A 22,049-nucleotide genomic window follows, 5' to 3' on the forward strand; every position below is an offset into this window, starting at 1 on the left:
CCATCTGTGAATCTAGGCCTTTATTCTTGCTGATTTCCCACTGACAAGCTTCTAAATGGGCCTCAGAAACACCCCAAATGCATTTATTAAAAAGAAAAAAAAAAGTCATAATTACTTCCAATTAGTTCATCTACCACGTAAAGGCCTGCTGAGCAAGTGCTGAATTTGTGTATGCTTTCAAGGATTACACTTAATCTGAACACTTTGAAAGGTTTTGTGTTGGTCAGTTTTTTGCATGGTTTTGTTATATAAAGTTCACACAAAAACAAAAGCAAATAAGAAGAAAAATTAGAAAATAAAACATGGTGCTGAAAATGAACATCTTCAGCAGCCATGGTGCTTTAACTTACCCAGATATGCTTGTCATGAGATGAAGAGAGATGAATGGAAAAAAAAAAAAGCACACAAATGTTAATGAATATATGTCAGTCCATCAAAATAAATCATGATAGATAAAATAATAGCACTGTTGTAACTATGGAAATATTTCTAACTGGTCTGACTTTATAAAAGATGTTACATGCTCTTATGAAGAATAAATGGATCTTTCAAATTGACATTATCATTAAACTAGCGTTGGCTGTTTATCAGGTTCCACTCAGCACAGTACTCTTACAATACATTTGTGCCAAAGATCTGCAAACATTGTGAATATGAAAAATATTTTCCATATTGAATATTTTCCATATATGAAAATAATTTCATAATGATTTTTGTGTAACACAAAAATCCTGAAAAATCCAAACAGCAAATTACCATAGAGACACTGTAAAAATAGGAGTGGACTATAAACCAAAGTTTGCTTTTGAATATGCACTTTACTAGTATTTTAGCAGAATGTCCCGTGGTAATTATAAATGACCTAGACTTGTGTTTCGCAAATACACAGGAGATGGGATGCACATGGACAGCTAACTTTTGTTACTGTTATGCACTTTGAATAGTACGTCAATTTGAGCAGTCATACTAACACTAGATTAGTGGTAATACTAACGTAAGCGTTTTGCGCTCTAAGTAACCTATTGCTGCCAATATAATTGAAAACAGATTTTGTAAGAGACACCATGATGCCAACTGACAATAAAATTTCTTCGGTATCCTTTAGCTGCCACCATAAAAAAAAAAAAGAAAATTATATGCCTGTTTTTGTCCACATGTGCGTGTGTGTGTGATGAGCAGAAAAGATGGGTGGAAGAAGGAGGAAACGTGAGATTAGAGAAGTAGGTGGAAACGAAATGGAAAGAAGTTCTACGCAGAAAGTTTAAGAAAAAAGGAAGGGAAGGGAGGGACAATGCAGGTAAGCAATTATATATAAAGAACAAGAGAACTATTCAAACAATTACCAAATCTGATGCAAGTACCATTAGAAGTGAACCCGCATGTATGATTTTGGGGCAAAATCTCTGATCACACTCATGTTCTACTGAGCTACTATGAAGTTCGGCTTGAACAATTTCAGTGGAGAAGCCCTTCATTTTGGCCATCCCGGAGCATCTCAAACCAGTACACCCACTTCTTACGTCTTCCTTTCAATCCTCCTTTGGATATGGGTGGAGAAATAAACAAGGGGATTAACTGGAGTGCAGGCAATTTTCTGGCACCTTTCATCAGCTGCCTGGGGATAACCCATGAGACCCGAGGCTGTTCCAGTTTCCCCCATTGTAGGGGCAGAAGATTGAGGAACACTCATTTGCTTCCTCAAGGTCTTGTCCTCAAAGTAAAAAAATAAATCCATCAGGACAAAAAAAAAAAAAAAAAAAAAAAAAAAAAAAACTCTAAATTCTACCTTTCATCTTTCCATGAGACAACTAAGATAAGGACTTCCCTTACATTTATATTACACTGTTAAAGATACGTAGTATTTTTTTCCTCTACTGTGTTTATCTGTTCTTCCCTTAAACTCTAATTCTACATTTAATCTGACAGGACAAATATCTTATCTGCGATATCTAAATACATGCAAGAGATCAGAGTTTAGGGAGCAGCTGCATATATGCAAGTATATGCTTATATCTCAAACTGTAATAAATGGGCCCATATGTATAGATAAGACAAGGATTGAGACTTTGATCTATTTTTGTTTGATTAAAAATTTGCAACTAGTTGATACAAATATCCTCATGCTCTATGAGAAAAATAGACTGGAAAATCTGGCAAAAGGAAAAGTACTACATTAAAAATACATGACTTTTAAAATTGGAGGTTAGAAATTGAAATGATTTACGTCCTCAATAAAATATACTGTATCCATTTTTTTCATCATCAGAATAGTCTGAGTAAGGCTTATGTATCCTCTGCAGGAAAAATACATACATTTATTTGTAATAATAAGAAAAGAACTCTCCAAATATCTAATTTCATACCATTTTTTTTAATATGAATAAAAATATTGGCAAAAGCATGTATTGACTAACTATTCCTAATGGTCTTTCAGTAAGCGGAAAAATATATTCAGTAAAGGAATGAGATTTAAAAACAAAATTCATCTTTATGTATGTCTCAAGTTTTAGACCATAGCCCAGCCAAGAGAAAATGATATGGATACCGCATGCAAACCTGGACTTCATCAGAACACTGATTCTCCTTCCTGAACTGGAATGAGAAAATAGCAAATAATAAGTACTGAATACAGTTTTCTTTGCTATAGAAGGAAGAAGAATTAAAGAGCAGTCTGAAAGCTACTAGCTATATCAGCTAATTTCTCATAGATAAGGTAGGGAGAGAAGAAATTAAGTGCATCATAATAAAATCATTCTTAAGAGATAGTGTAAGAAAATAAACTATGTACATTTAGGATATAATGGAGTATAAAGCATTAAGTATACAAGAATACTAGATGGATAGCATAGACAAAAGACCTTAATTAATCCAATTGGATTCATTTTTCCAAAATATGTGCAATTAAGATGATCATTAGAAACAGCTATTTGTATACTGCAGAGGACAGAGATTACTTGTAGACACAAATATGTCAAATTCTAATTGCAGTTGCACACAAAACTTATTCTAATTAAAGGGCCATTATGTGGAATTGAAAGGAACTAAATGATGACTACAGTGTTCAAAATCTTAATTCCACAAAAAGGTCTAGCTAGACATATTTGCAAGAAGCCTGTTGACTGGAGACCAAACCTTCAGTTTTCTACAGGAAAATCTAAGCATAGAATTCTGTTTTATTTCATTAATTTAACTTAAATACAGATTACTACTACATATGGCCTTGTTTTTGTGATTTTTTTTTTCTCCATCATCTCCTAGTACTTGGAGAAATAATACAAATAAAGAAATACAGAAGAAAAGGACATAAGCACTATTAGGAATTTACCAAAGGCAAAATATTTTTTCCATTTAAAAAGGAAAAAAAATTGACTTAATAAACATTCTCTTCTGTTACTACAGAAGTTACTTATACTTGATATGTACATTACTGTTGTCAGCTGAGATTTAACAGTGGTGTAATTCTCTCAGGTTAATTACAGGGCCATAATTACTACGAGTTTATTTTCACAAGGGAATTTTGTATACCAGAATTAGTTAGTTCTGGAACCTAGGAGGGTTTATGTATGTATATCAGTGTACGTATGTGTTCTGGCATGATAAACTGTTTTTGCAATCTACACAAAGGTGGAAGTTGTAACTTGCAACCACAGCCTTTACCCATGCAGTAAATCTCTGCAGAACAGGTTCATGGGACAGACATATACTTTTTGTAATTTTTATTTTCCTTGGAAAATGTAAACCTCACATTTTAAGCTGATTTTGGGAATGTGGAATTAATGGATTTATGTTATCACATGGATCAAGACAAAGAAAATTAACAGGTTCTTATTCAGAGTCAAATGAAATCAAAGTGGAGGAAAAGCTGAAAGTGGAGGGAGCTGAAAGCTGTGTTCTTGACTCATGCTACCTTAGCCAGATGACTAAGAATGCCAACATTTATGACAAAGTGCAGCAAATTCATGGGCTATGAGGTAAGTGAAGACTGTTATTCTAACATTCATACTAATAAACTTGAAGGCTGACACTGTGAAGAGCCAGGGCAGTGTATACAAGCCACTGAGAAATGATACCTGGAGTCTTTGTCTACAAAATTCAGAATAAGAAATTAGGCGATCATTTTTAACAGGGAGACTGGTTAATCACTAGAAAGAAAAGAATATTAAGAGAAAAGTTTCATTCTTCATTTCTGTAATGGGTGCTTTCTGGAGAGTACACCTGAACCATATAAAATTTATGATTTAGTCAAAAGCAAGTGATTTGATTTACTAGGGAACTTGAATGAATGTAATGATAATATACACGGTATTGCAGCTGCTAATGTTTTCTTGAAAAAATTAGATATAGTGCAAACTAGTTCTACAAGTCAGACAAAAAGCAGATGCCATTATGAACAAAATACTAACAAATTTTATATATAACAACTGAAATGGAATATGTTGGTTTAAATAACGTTTGTTTTAAAACTGTGAATACCGGTGAACAAAGCCTCATATCACCTATACAAAGCTAAAGAGTACTGTGAAAATGCTTTGATCATGGTGATGAATCACATCTTTAGTTTCATGTCAGCTGGAGAATCCTTGCTTCCCTGCACTAAAACTACAGTTTCCTATCACTGAGCTGAAAGAGGAGTTCACTGAACTGTTAACAGGACTGAAAGCCAACTGATTTGATTTAAGAGAAGACAGTGGTGAAACAAAAGTTCAGTATATGGTATTATTCCTCACTTATAGGAGAGAAAATTGGCTTCGGAATCACTGTGATTATTTTTCTACGTAAGTGATAAAACCAGTGTAAGTAAAGTTCTTCCCAGACTTTAAGTTTTAATAGAAGGGATTGCTTCTCTGCTTTATCTTGTCCTTTAACTATCCTCGTGGGCCTGGTTCTCTCAGGAGTTTACGTCCTAATCTAAATTAACCTAAGAAATCATTACAAGGTGAGGTGCTCTGCTCTCCCGGCTCCAGGGACTGGGCTTGCTGTCCCTGCAGGGTTTTTAGGACCTGTTTAATGGTTACAAGGAATCAAACGCTTAAACCTAAACATTACCGATATGTCATGTTCTCAGACTTTTCTTACTGACTTTCATAAAGGCATCATTCCTACCACCCCTAAGTACTGTTTCATTGGAATTAACCAAATCAGTAATCTTACAGCTAAGTTATATATTTGATATCTGTACATCTAAAGGGGGTTAACGGTTACAGCAAAACCAAATCTGACTTATAAAGACAATTTTTTTCATTTACGTGTCATTCTGGACTCTTTCAACTTCATACTTTCCAAGGAATGAGATGCAAACACATCACTGCATTTTTCACAAGAAAATATCAATTCTCTTCTGCCCTATTGATAGCTTGGCACCCTAATGATTGTCATAATTCACTAGAATCCCATATAACCCAAAATGTTACCTTTCTCTTGTATTATAGTTCCTCTACGACTATATACAAAATGCGCTCACTTGTTGTCCTTTGAAGGGAAATATCAATCTATGCTAATATTTTTCTGATAGTAAATTAAGAGGAATCTTGAAAGCAGTCGTAAGTGATTCCAAAGTAAGAAGTTATAAAGACAGACAAATCTAAAGTAATGGAGGGGGTGGGGTGGGGAGAAAGACAACCTTCATGAGATAGGTATATAACATATTGTCAGGGTAAATATTGTGTAGTTCCAGCTAGCTGAGTGGTCATAGCCACAAGGAAAAGATTCCTTGCTGTGGACACTGCAACAAAGAATTATTTGCTTATAGCTATTTCATAAGGAACCAAGGACAGACAACACAGGAATAAAGAAGAAAGAATTGAGAAGCAGACAGTGTGAAAAGGTCTCATTGTGTGAGATTAGACAAAGATCTAATAACAGATTACCTGTATGCCAACTAGTTCCAGACAAAAAGCTTGGTAGCTACTGTCATGTAGGAAGCAGTTAATGTGTACAGCATTATTTTAATCTTATCCTATCCAGTGTTATTAACTGCTAACATGAGAGAAGCAATGTTGTGAAAAGTGAGTAAGTATGTCCCTTCACAATGGCTTCAGTCGCAGTGCCTTCAACCCTCAGAACTGGAAGATAAAATAGGGACTGCAAAAAATTGCTGAAAATTCAGTGATATTCTTTATGGATTACTGCCAGCAGTTACAGTTTCAAAGATGCTTTCCAGAATTTAATAAAAGAAGCGTAATACTATACTTCATGCATTTTCTTCATATTTAAATGAATAATGAGTGAAAACAGATTTGAAGATAAGAAATGCAGACAAGAGGCATCAATTAGAATACCTCCATGAATGTTTTTGAGTTTCTTAATAGCATTTAAAGTGTTTCTTCTCTCTAAGTTAGCACAACGACTGCTTTTCTATCTTTAATTGCTAAATTGAGGTTGATTTAAATTGGACACATATTTGTACATTAACCAGATGTACATGCTTAAAGATTTATTTCATCAGGAGGTTGAAAAGTGGTTAAAAATATTCTACGTCTAAATCTACTGAGAAGATGAAATGTATCTCTGGATTCTTCCTATTAGAATTGCAGATTCTCTTGAAACCTTGCAAAAGAACATTAAAAGACTGAAAGAGACCTGAAAACACTGCAAATTTAAAAAATGAGGCTTTCAGAATCCAAATGATAGTGCTAAAGTTAGTGATTATGGATGAAAAATAGACCTGTTTGTTTACAAAATGAATTTTCAAAGTCATTTTAAAATACCATCTTTTTTCCTCTCACATCCTCTAATTACATTGGAACTGTGATACTGCCAAGAGGTTTCTTTTGTGTTTGTAGCGTTTATTATCATTATTTTTTTAAATAGTTCTCCTTAGTTCCTGGCAGCTGCTATGACTCAGTGTACTGGTTTTACAAGTAGGTGAACCAGAGATGGTATTAAATTATTATATAATTTATCTGAATGCAAAGCTAGGTTGTCATTTACTGACAGGCAAAAGAGAAAGTAAAGCTGCTAGGGCTTATGTTCCCTTTGACTTCTATAGACAGAAATAATCATATGTTCAATGGATAATGCAAACAATCTTGCTTTTTTTTTTCCTCTGAATAATCCACGCAGTGAGTCACTAAGATTTTTTTTTCACTGCCTACTTAGTTTTTAAAAACTGCAGTTACCAAAAGGCACAGAATTAATTACTGTGTAAAACAGAAAATGTCTCATTCTCTTAAACTTATACTCTTTTGCAAATGAAACACTATTGTACTGTTGACAAATAAAATTCAAATATTTCTCCTATATTTAGGAATATGTATTTTCCTACATGCAACTTTAAAAACATTTATACATTTATTGTAGGAAAAAAAACCACAGTAAATGGTAACCTGCTGTACTAAATGGTCATGCTTCTCCTTACGTGCCTGCGTAAGACCGACACAACAAATGAACTGTAACTCGAGGGCGGCTGCTGAAAGGAACAGCAGCAAGGTACCGGTACTCACTTTTTCTTCAGTCTTCGGTCCTTTTCTGCCTGGGTTCCAAGTTTGCCTAATCCCAGAGATTCTTGCACTGCCGCCTCTGTTTCCATATAACCTCCTGTGGTGAAACAGGAATGAGAAAAAAAAAAAGAAAAATCACCGTAATTCCCAATCATTCTTTCTCAGTTGCTTCCTTTCTCAACCCTCCAATGCCCCCTCTACCTCCCCAGCTCCCTTTTCCCCCCATTATGTATATGTTTTGTTAAGGTATTAAGTCTGCTGTTGGGGAACAACATCTATCACCCACAGAAGTAAATATGTCTACATTTGAGCAAGCATTTGCTACATGGGAAGGTGCTGACTTGGAGGGACAAATGGTTTCCTCCTTGTGTTTTGCAGAAGTGTACAGAAGAGGACCCTGATTTTTTCCACTGCTTGTTATTCTCGGCCTCCTAAGGCTCAGTCTCGCAGTCCTAGCAAGCAATGATCTATTATAACACTCATTTTGTTAAAATCTTAGTTGGAAAATGTACAGATGAAAGTACTTTTCCCAAGAACTATCTGATTGTTATTGATATAATACAGCACCACTTAATGTCTTAATATTGAAGTCTTTATTTGCTCTCACAGACAGTCTTTGATGTCGTTATCCCTGCAAACTCCCACATCAGAGATGACACATTGAATCTGTTGGAGGGGAAAAAAAAAAAAAAAAAAAAAAGCCTCCCAGGCCCTCAAGGCCCTTAATTCCTGTCAAAGTTATGGGAGTTGGAGTATCTAGGCTGAGCCATTTGCCTGGCATGACAAGGGAAGCCTACAATAAGCAAGGACACCTGGAGCAAAATAAATCTGTATTATAAACTAAGGACAAGACTGGTTTTGCACGGTCCGTTCTGACCAAGGTTACATCAGTTATGGTGACTTTCCTGGTGCTGCAGTGGAAAGATGCTGCTGCCCGGCTCCACTTGGCAAGCAGCAACTTTTATTTGCCAGGTAACACACAGTAAACAGCTGTTTAGTGGACAGTGGCACAACCTCAGACAGCACCCTATAAACTGGAAGACTCTTGTTCTGATTCATCAGCTGTAAAATTTACACATTAGGTTACTTTTAATCACACATTGAAATATCATCCCAGACTTCTACAAATCCCATTTGCATGTACCTCAGTCAAGTTACAGAAAAACTTGCTGATGTACCACTTTTATGGCATTAAATTAGAAAAAAGACTGTTTTAAAGCTGTCCTTTCAAAGTATGTGTAGTTTTACTGCTACTGCTGTCTAGACAGAATTTTTCTGTAGTAAAGAGGATATTACATCTCCAAGTATCATGATGAGAATGATGCCTCCAATTACAAATGCATAAAAAGCAAATGCATAATTTGCTTTATTTCATCTTTTTAAAGTTTTACAAGATTTTGCGTCAAATGCTTCTTGCTGACCCTGCAACAACTTTTTAACTTAGGAAACCACTGTATCAACGCATCACTTAGACCATTCTGAGAGAGCAGCTCATGGTATTTCAAATATAGGTGGTATGAGCGCAATGTAATGAGGGATTTTCACAGATTTGAAAGTATTTTTGGTGTAATGGACTTTCCCACAGAACAAACACATTTGGGCCACTTCAGTAACCTAGGTTACCTTGAATTGCATCTGGTGATTATGTCTGGCAGTATCTTAGACACGCAGGCGGTTGTGATAAATGTTTCCTAACAAGCTGACCTTTACTTACACTGTACAGATCAGCTTCCCTGTGCAGGGCTACAAATGCCTGTAACATATTTCTTTTACAGACTAGTAACATGGGGACAATACATAAATGACTGGGTAAGTTTAAAAATTAAACAAATTAAACAGCATGCAAAAATGACACTCCTACCCTCTGTAACATTCCTTCCTTCTTCCCCAATAATTAAAAGAAATGTTGAGGACTCTGGAAATCTTGAGTCTAAAAAAAATCCAACCAACGAATCCCTCCACCTCAAACAACTCCCCCTTCCAAACACTAAGGCATGTATTTGACTTGGAATAATAAGACAAATGACTGAGCAGAGATGATGGAAATAGCAAATTATAAAATAATGAAACTCTAGCAAGTTTAGCAGTAGAAAATGAATAATTTCAAAGTTTTACAAGTGCTGTAGAGCAAGAAAATCTTTTGGGTTATACCCTGGCTCTGCTGGAGTTAGTGACAAAATTTTGGATGTTCCAATACAGTTTCATAAATAAGACTATACATTATATGTAATTTTAGAGATATTACAATATGAGTTACAGAAATATTATGTGTACTTATAATGTATAATATCACTGGGTTCCCTAATACCCTCTGCACTGATATGAACTTTTAAAGTGCGCCTTTTAACATAATTGTATGGATGTACAAATATGCATATAATAAGAAAACAAATTAATGTTGTTTCTGAGGGTCCAAGTTACCTTTTTAGTATTTGATATTTTATTGAAGAAAAGGTATTTTCCAGATATGAAAATATAATTGTGAGAAGTTAAAGTATGTATGTATATCAAATCAGAATAAATTCAATTTAAGCGAGGAATTAAATGAGCTTCTTCTATTGATTTTGCATTATAAATTTAGATTATAAAAATATCCTAAAATTGATCTTTAGCATTATGCAGCACAATGACGATGGGACTTACTATCTAGAGCTCTGTTATATAGTATCTTACTATAAACAGAACTATTAATTATATATCCTATTATACTTGTTACAGAGCAATTAAAGTACAACCACTATTGATATTTTTTAAATTTTGTATTATCTTTAAAGTACTGACTTTGAATTTCTCCTCAATATACATGTACTCGGTATCTTAAGAGGAGGAAAAAACCCTGTAATTCAGCTCCTCAACAACTTCCTTTAATTTCTCAAAATATTTTGCTGCTGCTTTTGGTCACTGTTAATTTTTGTGTATGTTTGTAAAACTAGTCTGTTTACAGATAACTTTGCTATTGAACGAAAGTATGGATGCCACAAAAATTTCATTTAATTGCAAATCTTCACTAATATCTGCTTGCAATTTCATGAGTTAGTGCTGGGAATTATAAATGGGCCTTATCCAATTATACATATGTCTTCTTATTAATCATGTTGGATGTTATTAAGAAATGACTCTATTGTCAGATTACATTGCTACTGAGACAATCTTTACAGGTGTTATTTTATTTTTGTTTCATACTGTAAGGACCTGCAGAGAAGACCGAAGCACTTATTACATCTTTGTCCTTTATGTTCCTCAGTTACTGTGAATTCATAGATTATTATGCATAATCCATCAGTATCAATAGAATTGGTTTTATGAAATGTAAATGTGAACTAATAACCCAGTCTAAAGTTATAAATTTCTCTATCAGTGCAGATAGCAACATGCAGGTTTATTTGAGAGACCCATTTAATAGATTCTGAAATATATTAAACCATGAAGAGGATTGAATAAATCAGTTTTATTCTCCCCACAGTGAGAAAAAGAATTTAAATTAAGATTAAAAGTAAGGTTTTTTTTCAAGGGCACAAGGTTCTTACAGGCAAAGAGGAGAAAGGTTGGGGTGTGAATGGAGAATGCTCAGTTATTTGGTTTTACTCTGATAATAAGGCCCTAATATCACCTTATTTCATGCTATAGAATTTTAGTGATGGGCTTGTTAGTCATAATAAGGATAAATTTCAGTATGAATTTAGTTTTTCATTTTTGGTTTACATATCAGCTTAAATGTTTACAATTACTGTAAACTTTTAAAAACCATTCACAGATGTTATGTGGTCACCTTGGCCAAAACAACTCAGTGCCTAACAAATTTGTACTATGTGACATTGTTGTGAATAGGAAAGAGCTACTATTCTCATTTTAATGACAGGGAAACAAAGGCACCAGGAGGCCACATTATCAAGTCTTGCCCTAATTTAATGTGGCTGTATTTGTTATATGACCACTATATATTTCTATATTCTAAATGATGCACCTTCTCAGTGATGTATAAATAGGAGAGCTTGGACTAAAATTTCTGCTCTTAGTTTTTTTGTGGCGGGTTGGGTTTTTTTGTTTTGTTTTGTTTTTTTTTTTGGGGGGGGGGGGGGGGAACTTGCTACCAGGAGAAACATTTCTAACTAAACTAAACTGAACTAAATCAGAGGTGTAACTGAGACTTCTGTTGACATGCATACGTATGCAAAACCTGATCTAGCTATAGCCTACCTGCCCACAAGGACTGCAGCTCGAGATGTAGCTGCCTGTCTGGGTACAGGGGCTATGAGCCTATGCTGAAGACTGTCACTTCATCTTCCACTGCTTTTGCTACCCAAGGTAGTTAAATAAAGTTATGCGATGACTGTTTGAGTGTGGTACAGGCGTACCCTATGGAACATCACAGAAGAATTTTTTTTCCAAGAATGAATTAGACTAAGGTCTTGGCTAGGGAAAAGAACAGAAAGAATAGAGGAAAGTAAAGCATTGCTGTGGGCAGCATAGCTAATTTCAAGAGTATGCAAGAGAGTACACCAGCGACAGCTACTAGCAGAAGTCTAATAACACACTGAAACCTGAAGGGCTACTACACTTATACACTTACTTGCAAGGTCCTTCTGTATGACTTCATTATGCCTATTACTATGGCTTATTACTTACTACTCTCTCAACTTGTTTTATATTTTGATTATTTGAGAGCCCACTGTTAGCATTTTCATCCTAATGCAAGACAGCACTGAAACAGTAGGCTCACTGAAGTGGGTGATTCTAGTAATTTGTGTCAGAAGCCTCCTTTCATTTGTGTTATAGTCCTATCAAACTCCCGACAAACATAATTACTGATAACAGTGAAATTTAATGGGAAAGTTCTGCCAGTATAAAGAAAAAAATAAGCATTTTGGAAAACCAAAAAGCAGCATAATTAAAAATGAAAAAATGACCGTGCAATGGTGACCTTGGCTTGGTACCACTAATTCCTTACTGAGCTGTCCAAGTCGAGCCTTCTCTTTTTTACCGAACAAACGTCCTATTGAAGACTTGATTCCTTTCTTCTTGGGAGCTTTGTGTAGGGAGTCCTGGCTGCTATTGACACTGCCAAGACCAATACTTTCTGGCTCCAAAGAAGCAGGCAAACTACTACAAAATGATAATAAAAAAAAGCAGAAAAGATAACACATTATAATTTACAGATGATTTTTTTTTTTCTGAGCAGCTATCTCTCCATAAGTAGAGCAGTTAATCACGTCTTCTCTTTAAACAATTTAGCAATATATAGAGCAATACGAGATCACATTTTGTCCATCAGGGTGACAGAATCTTGTTGAGAGAGGCTGGAAATAAATAAATGTTTTTAATTTGCTATAAAACAACCAAGGAAAAAATACAGGAATCAGCATGATGTTTATTTATCTTTCTAGCATTTGCAGCATCACTACTTCTAGTAGCAATCAAAATTGTACATTAACACAAAAGTACCTGATGTGTATTTTAGCACCAACAATTGTTCCCATGGTCCCAGAAGAGACAAAGGTAAAGGTTTACCTTTGAGCAAAGCAATTACCAAAAGAAACATGAAGAAACAAAGGTATTTCGGGTTGTTGAACAACAGCATGATTTAAAAAGAATAATATGTGGTAAAACTGTGAAGTACTGATTCATGTTACAAACACCTTACCTTCTGGCATCATTGTGGTATGAAGAAGGAAGGGTATGAGTCATTCTGATAGCTCTAGGTGTTGGAGGAGGAGAAGTTTCACATTTGATTGTGGCTTTATCTTCACGTCCATCTTCTTCGACTACTGCAATCTTGGGGGGAAAGATGCATCATTGAAAGTCTATTAGCTTTTCAAGAAAGTTTTAGCATAACATATCAAGAATTTGTCAAGTGAACTGAGACATATATGGATTCAAGTGCAACTTTTTGAGCACATTGTAAGGGTTCTTATTTTTAAGAGAGATTATTGGGAAAGAGTAAAATTGCCTAAATATGGCAGCTTAAAGTACATATTTGAAAAGAAATTGCATTGAAGAAGAAAATCTTTCCTTTTACGCAAAACAGTTTGATCCAGTAAAGTTCTACATGTGAGAATAACTTCATGCATGAGCAGGCGTACTGCATTAAACGCAATTATTCTTGTAAAAAAAAGTTTCTTGAGGGATGTAAGGAAGAAGGGAAATACAGACATAAACAAGATCACTCTTTGCACAGGTTGTTATTAGAAAGATCAGAGTGCTTGAAAATAACCATTTAACAAAAAGGAGTTTTTTCACAGTATATAATGATTTATCTTAAATACTGTCTCCTCTTACAAAGATAAATTGCACATTCAATGCCAGCTATGTAAATCTCACCAGAAGATTGCAAGTAATCTACCTGATTTCTCCAACAACAAGAACAGTCAAAATATACTGAAAGTAATACTTATGTGCCCATACTTTGTTTTTAACTGAAAGTTTGCGCTGATGGGCTAGTACTCAACAATATCACTGGAAGACTCTGATTCTTGGATTAGCTGTGACCCTTGCCACATCTAATCTTACCCTTTTCAGGCAAGATTAAAATGATCATGTTTAGGGACGGTATAAAAGGGAACGGAGGGGGATGCAATGGGTGGCAAGGAACCGAATTATCTGAACAGCACAAAAGAAGTTCAGACCACAGATGTGGAGGATTATAATGAAAAGACTCTCTTAAATTTTAAGAAATAAACAGTATCTTACCTTTCTTCGATGTTTCCTTAAGTCACTTGGCTTAGATTGGTAACAAAAGCAGCAACAACAGAAGAAGAATGATTAGTAAATCTTTTTTGAGCAGAGACAGCAAAATGCCTCATGTTCTTCCTTCTTTTACATATAGAGGAAGGAAACGGGGATTTCATTCATTTAATGCTTTCCATGCTATATGCTGAATATAAACTTTGTGTCACACCACAAGGTCAGTCCTGACAAATATCTCATTCTCTGAAAGCAGTTACTGTTTCTAAAGTTCTAATCTCCTCCATTTTCATATATGTAGCAAATAGGACATTTCAAATGTATGGTATCCCTTTTCGTTTTTGGAGTCTTCATTGTAAATCCTCCCACTATCCCCTCCCTTAAAATATTTGTTTTCAATTTTCTCTAATATTATAAACTTATTAGTATTTCACCAAGTATACATTGAAAATATCATCAACAAATACCATGCCTGGAAACTGGGAATTTCTCTCCTATTTCCCTCATACTTAGTGTGATTGGTATTTTCTATCAATGGATACAAATACATCCATCTTCTGCAGTGTACTGCGTTATCTCACAGTAGAAGGCTGCTAGAATGTACCTCGTTCAACCCCTTTTCCATTTTTATTTTTGGCAGATGTCTCATTCATTCAAACAGAGCTGAACAAACTGCAGAATTTATTTACTGCAGAGACCTGGATTGTGGAAACTCTTGGTAGTAATGCTTTTCCAGCCACCCTCGACAAGATCATTTGGCAATTTTGAGCTCTAGACACTAGACCTCTATGGACCTCTTCTCAACATTGTGTTTCTCATTGGAGGACCTCTGATAGCCTCTTGTGTCCCTTCCCCACCAGTGAGGGTAAGGAAACATTCAACTTCTGCTGAAACAATGCAGGGGCAAAAGCATCCTGAAACGATCCAGGCATTTGCCAGCGAGGGTGAGTGGAGCTGTCTGTGGCTGTGCTGCTGAGCCCGCAGTGGGGTACTGCTTCTAATGCTTACGTGTCAAGAGTTTGACTGCAACTTGCACAGATATATCCATCTGAGCTTTAACACAGCTAGAGCTTGAGACCAGTGAGGCCACGGCAACATGACGTACAGAGGCTATACTGTCATTTTGTATTCAAATCTGATGAACCTGCTGACTCAAAGCTACTTGTGCATATCAAGGCAACCAGGCGGCACTGGTCTCTGCTGGAAGGTTGGTTACCCATTGCCATTTAGCAGTAGCTGAATCACTTAGTTTAAATGGCTGGTGAAGTGGAGCACTGCCTTGGTCAAGCCAGTGGCACCCATACCAGTTTGCATGCCTGCTTCCTTTACAACGCTCTGTGCCACCAAGGGTTTCAGGGCTGCTGTTTGGCACAGTGGGGAGCACAGTGTCACTGTCACAGCCACCAGGGAAGGAACAACCACCAGCCCTGACCTCCACCTGGGACTGGAGAGGGTCTTGAGTTCCTTGGAAACACCATCCTAAACTGCGATGGGTACAAGTAGCTGTCAGTTGTCAGCAACAGGGCTGGGAAGGAGTCCTCAGGTGGTTCCTGCATCAGCTACATGCTAGTAGACAAATGTCCTTACTCCCAGTTGAGCAGAAGCCAACTGGAGAATGAACAGCTGGGCTCCATTCTCCACTGAGAACATTGCTAAAAACAGCTAAGAGAGTTAATTCCTGCTTCCAGATTGAAACAAAAGCTCATCTCCCTTCTGCTGCTGAGAGGCTCCAACAGGGGACTTCAGTCTCCACTGGGACTCAGTGATGTTGCTTCCCAGGAATGGACCAGAGAGCACTGATGATGTTCAGATCTAATTTTACCATAAAAATAGCAAACAAAAAATGGGGTTACAGATGTTCCTATCATCCTCACAGTATATCAGAGCTCAACATAGTGGGCTGCTGTGATTCTTTGCCAAGACTTAGGGGGACGAATTTGCTAAGGCTCTAAACTGTAGTTTGTAGCCCACACTGAATACTACACCCTGTATCTGCACTCTTAACAATATTGGAGTTGGGCATCTTGAAAACGTTGACATGTGCTACCTTCACTTACTTAACTGTTGTGCTGCTCTGTTGATTCTATGACCAAAATTTAAATTTTTCAAAACCACCTTTCAAAAAAAAAAAAAAAATGGTTGCAGAATATGTCTTCATAGGTACAGTAATGTTAGAATTGTTCTTGATCATAATTTGGTGAGCTGGTATTTATGTATGTTGTTCATAATGTTGAAATACACAAGTTAAATGGGTTCCTGGAAAATAAAGCAGCTATTTCAAGAACTTGATATACCATCATGAAGAATACATACAAGGTACTCTAAGTATAAAAGAGGAAAAAGAAAATAGATGAAGTAGTAGAGGTTTTTGAAGGTGATATCTGCTAGACGTTTTCTGGAGATTTAAATTCATTAAGGTTAATAGTCACATAGTCGGCTATGTAATAACTGCATCACTTCAAAGCTCCTCATTTGTAAACAGTTTTCACATATGAATTGATTACAGTAATTCCAATGACTAATTCTAATTCTTTTAATTCCACTATCACTGTAATGAAGGATCTTGATCCTCAGATCAAGAAGGCACTGGTGGATCAAACAAAATAATAAAAAAGAAAAGCCTTCAAACATGTACATATTCTGGTTTACTATCTATACCTAAGATGAAGAGGTGGACAAGCAAGTAGAGAGGCAAGCAATTCATACAGTGAAAAGAGCAAATATTTCATACTAGAAATATCACACCCAACGTTGACCTCACAGAGTTTCTTACCAGCGTCATAACCCCCATTCTGTCCATCTCCCTGGCTGGACTGCGAGGAGTGAGTTTAGGAGTTGAGTGTCCACTGGGAGGAGATGAACTTGCCAGAGACGATGCAGTCACTGAGCCAGTAATGGATGTTCCTTGGTGGACTCTGGCTAGATTTAAGCCTTCCAGGCTCACACTGGCCACTCTGTTCTCTATTTCTTCAGCACGTAGTTCTGTTGACTCTTTTTCTTCTTGAATTAATCTTGTAAAATAAAAGAAGAATGTGGTTTTATTTAGGCCAGCATTAATTGTCTAAAGGTATTCCTAGATTCTGAAAGCAAATTGTTGTCTTTGATGCTTTTCTTTCTTTCACACTGAAAGAAAGAACGTTGATACACGTTTATATACATATATATATACACACACAGACATATATATATATATATATATATATATAATGTACACAACATGCACACAGAGGGTTTATGTCCACCACTGACTCTGTTTTTTCTCATTGTAAATTCTTCCTTTCTTTTTGCATACCCTAAAAGCAAAACTGAAAGATATTTCTAATGATACCCAGAGGAAAAGAAAAAAAAAGAATTTGTGGATCAGCCCGCAAATAATATTGAAAAAAAAAATTAAATCATCAGAAATATTAAAACCTTTTTCTTAATTCTTCTGTCCTTAAAATCTGTTCAGAGAATTTGCCCAACAACAAGACTTTACATATGACATTTCAGGAAGATTGGTTTCTTTGTGAAGAGGAATGGATATGGGTGTGGGATTTAACAATCCGCTTTATAATAGGAAACTAATTCCAATCTTAAGTTGGCTTCATCTGATCTTCTGTTGCCAGACCACAAATACAAATTTAAACTCAAATGAAAATGGGCCTTTAAGAAGGGAATTGCTAAGATAATCCATATTAATAAAACAAGGGAACGTGTAAATCAATTTGTGTGTTTCATTTCTCAAAAAAATGAAAAAAAAATAGTTGCTGTTAAATCACAAAATTTTTAAATGAATTTCATTAAAATAGCTGTCTTGTTGGAAACAATTATAATTTTCTTAAACATATACAGCCTCAATAGGATGCTTCCACTGGGTTCTTCAGCTTTGTTTTTCTGATGCAATTGTACTTATATATTGGTAGTACATTTATATATGTCCTTTGCCCATAAAGCTGTGTTAGGGGGAGTCTTTTGGGGGGACAGGAAGAAAGAATATGAGGGATCAAAGTAAAATGGTAATTTGAAACCTGAGGAGGCTAAAATTGTGAGCCAGGCTTTTTGAGTGAAATAAGAAAAGTATAATAAATGAAGCCATAATACTTTGAAAATAGACACCTGCAAATTCCCATGCTGTCTTCTTCTTCCCTAAAAGCCATTTCAAAACTTCAATAAAATGCCTACAGTTCTTTCTGAAATGAGATATGGTAAGAACTCAAAGGCAAACCATAATCTGACAGGGAATTCCAGCAATCTTTTTTCGTTTTAGTAATCTAAATTCTGCATCATCTTCTATAATAAAACAGATCTAGGGGAAAATACACTTTTAATCACTTTTGATATTTCATTTGGTAAGTCGTTATGAACAGTTCATCAAGAGAAAAAGATCAAGAAAATGTGAAAAGCAGTAATGTCTGTGAAGACATTCTTGTTGAACCATTTTTCCTGAAACATATATTAAAAAAAGAACACAAAATTAGTTACCTAAATCTTTAAGAGTGATGGTAATAAAAACCTATACTTGAGTATAAACTGGCCAATAGGGGTAATAAAAAACTTTTCATATAAATGTTGTCTCCTTTTCTTGCCTCCTTTTTTATGACATAAAACAATACCTACTACCAAAATCACAAAGCAGTGCTCAGAAAAAGATTGACTTGACTCAGTATGGCACAATAGTATCCTACTATATTATCTGTGGGTACAGTTCCTCAACAAAACATTTAACTGTGTTATATAATTAATTTCAAAACTGTCAAACAAGATATATTTATCTGTTCAATCTATAACTTCTTGAATTGGTCACAGTACTGACTTTTTCATAATAATAGAAAATATGGACAAAGTTCTCCTTTAGGTACACTGGAAATAAAACTTTTTAAAGAGATTTTTCCTCCTAACAACTAAATTTCCTTTTGACTTTCAATCTTTACAGCTGTAATGAGACATATTAGCATTTTATTGCTCTTTTTCTATCTGAATCAAATGAAGAAATTCTGGTAGTAGTTAAAACGTAGAATTGTGGATACATAACAAAAAGCCTCCTCCCTAGAACAGAAGTGGTATGCAAGCTCAATACATTACAATAAAATTCTTCCTTAAAGTTGCCTTGCTCAAAGACAGATTGAGAAAGTAGTAAAAGGTAATCTGGTTTTGACGACATTTCTTACTACACTATTTCTGACTACAGTAATCATCAGAAAGTTTCTCAGGCCACTAATTCATTCAGTAACATCACTTTCACCTCCTGCTTGAGAAGCAGAAGCTACTAAAATGGTATTTTTGATACATCAACATTTTTAGTTAACTTTCCTGAAATACATGTGAAAAAAGTTTTAGGCATAAAGTATGGTTTTACTCGAAAAATCCCTTAATTAAAATAGTATAATTGGATTCTCTATCACTCCATTAAATCTGCATAGATATTAGCAAAACATATTCATTTCACCACCTATTCCCAAGCCCAACTTGGAGCGTGAAAAAAAACAAAGCAAAACAACAAAAAAACCCTCCCACACTCTCTGGTTCCATACATGTCTTTAAAAAAAGTAGCTTATCTGAGACATAATATAGGAATAATTGCCAGAAGAAAGCATGAACAGCACTGAAATAGTTCACACAGAGGTCATTAGCGAGAAAGCAGATGCAGAATACAGAAAAAGATCTTGAAAAGATGACTATGAATAAAGATTTGTCAAATCTTCCCCGTGCTAGCTTTCTCTAACATATTTCCTTTTAACTGGCCACCATTTCTTCATGTGGACCACTTTCTGAAGGCCATATGTTTAGGAAATGAAGAAACCATTGTTATGTTCAGACAATAAATACTCAAAAACCAGACACGTTACCAGTCCTTTGAACGTATGACTGGTTTTCTCATTCTGATCTATGGTACCTGAACTCATGCATTAAGGGGAGATTAAAGCTCTGTTCAAGAAGCACGTTCCAGCTGGTCCAAATTACATACCTGATTTCTTTATTGATAGCATCCAGCTGCTCCTGAAGCATCATGGCCAGAGTCTGGGCATCCGAATGGCCACTTGGTGACAGAAGGTCCATGGAACTGAAAAGTGTTTCTCTGTCATCGTCGTCAATGTCAGACATTTCGGTGTCGCTTTCAAATGGATGGCTGCTCAAAACTCCTATCTGCTGAGTCCTATTCCACTCATGATCTCCAAGTGATTTTACCTAGTAGGAATTAGGAAGTGGTATATGGCTTAGCCCATGGAAAACAATTTCAAAGTTGGATTTCTATAAAATGGCAAAAGAGAGCAACTAACATTTCAGAGTCCTTATTCAATGATTAATTCTCCATTAACCCTTGTAATATTACTGCAAAGAGGCATTCTTTTGGCAGTGCAGATGGTGTAAAGCATTTTTCACAATTTCTAATGTCATGTAAAATTAATTACAGGGAAATTTGCAATGGTACCCAGAAAAGACAGATAGGAAAGTATGTATGAACTTTGATATCTGAACTTAAATCTTCTCTGCCTTAATTTTAGTACAACAGTACTCTTGCCCGAGTATGTATGGGGAAAACAAATCAAAACAAACTCCTCTTTGTATTTAACATGCTTTTTCTTGAAATACACAAACTGAAAGTGTAACAGTGTGAAATACATTCTCTCATCAAGGAATATTTGAAATGGAATTGGTGGCTAACCTTCGGTTCGTCTCTGCGTACTCCCATCCGGCCTCTTCTAGGTCGCCTTATCACTTTAGTTGACCGATAGTCAGACTGGCTATCAACCAAGGAGCCCACAGAATACCTCAGCTCTGCTGATGTGTCAAGGTGAGGTCTAAAAAAGAGCCAAAGCGATAGACAGAGAGTATAATATTAACAATAACAATCCACTGACCTTCAGTCCAGAAAGACAATTTTTTTAAAACTTTTTAAAGCAAACTATTGTGTGTCAGAGAAGAAATGACAAAAACATTATACTTAAACAAAAATTTTTAAAAGCAAAAATTTAAAATCATATTATGAAAAAATTAAGGAAATAAACTTTGATTTTTCAAAAATTAGTAAAACTTATGATCCAAAACTTACAAGTTTTGGACAAAAAAAACCAAGCCTAGTTCAGGTGAAGACTGACTGTCTAGCTGTACTGACTGTTGAATCTATCCTATATATTTTCCTTCCATTATTTTCCAGAATAAATATTCCTGTGGTTACTGTAAGGATGTCACATGTTCATGAGTGAGGGTATCTATAAAACATTCTGACTGTAAATCTCTCGTTATGAAAATATCAGTGAACTGCTCTGGGATACACAGGGTAGGTTATGAATGCACCACATCTGATGATGATTTTGAGAGAATAAACCTGAGAAAAAGCACCTACAAATTTTCCATAAAAATACATTTAGGACATGAGTATAGTTTTGAAATGAGAAGCTGTCATCACAGCAAGAAGAATAGGCCCTACTCTAGAAAGATTCTGGGTAATGATACTTGACCCTGAATCTTTCCTATGGTCCTGGTAAATCTTGGGATGTTGTGGTGAGGCTGGCTTCAGTCCATCTTTTCTCGGCTGCAGACACTGTTCTCTGGCCTTTCATGGCCTTGATAAAACAGCAGCTTTAACAATTCCCCTGCACGGCACCTTTAGAGGCATCCCACCTATGGGCTGCGCAGGGAAGCCAGAAGAGCAAAGGCTCCATTCGCTGTTTGAGTGGCCAACCCTGGCTGTGGAGACCTGGCAAATTTCTAGTTCTTAACACATAATCCAGAAATATATGAATAACATGTACAGGCACATGATTATAATAGCAAATGACCATTCTATATTGATAAGACAACTAAGTACATATGTGTTTATAGCAACTCCTAAAATACACTCATGACTTTCAAAGAAGACAAGGAAGAGCACTTGATGGTCTACAGACAGATGGAGCACGCCCCTGCACTAGCTCTCCCTCAGAGAGCTGGAATGAAGAGGACCAG

At 35.7% G+C, this 22,049-nt stretch overlaps 1 protein-coding gene across 1 annotated transcript in view; it reads right to left on the reverse strand.

The window, feature by feature from the left end:
• The window catches only part of PPFIA2 (PTPRF interacting protein alpha 2), a 335,437-nt gene that overhangs the window by 27,968 nt on the left and 285,420 nt on the right, over positions 1-22,049 (reverse strand). Inside the window, exons 16-23 of the mRNA XM_062568090.1 lie at positions 20,767-20,902; positions 20,068-20,288; positions 16,894-17,131; positions 14,127-14,156; positions 13,081-13,211; positions 12,388-12,542; positions 7,443-7,536; positions 351-359 (exon numbers count right to left, since the gene is read on the reverse strand). Of these exons, the coding sequence (XP_062424074.1) occupies positions 351-359; positions 7,443-7,536; positions 12,388-12,542; positions 13,081-13,211; positions 14,127-14,156; positions 16,894-17,131; positions 20,068-20,288; positions 20,767-20,902 (1,014 nt within the window). The remainder of the gene's footprint in view (positions 1-350; positions 360-7,442; positions 7,537-12,387; positions 12,543-13,080; positions 13,212-14,126; positions 14,157-16,893; positions 17,132-20,067; positions 20,289-20,766; positions 20,903-22,049) is intronic.

The sequence above is a fragment of the Rhea pennata genome, chromosome 1 (genome assembly GCF_028389875.1).
Source record: "Rhea pennata isolate bPtePen1 chromosome 1, bPtePen1.pri, whole genome shotgun sequence".
In the NCBI taxonomy this organism is placed as follows: Eukaryota; Metazoa; Chordata; class Aves; order Rheiformes; family Rheidae; genus Rhea; species Rhea pennata.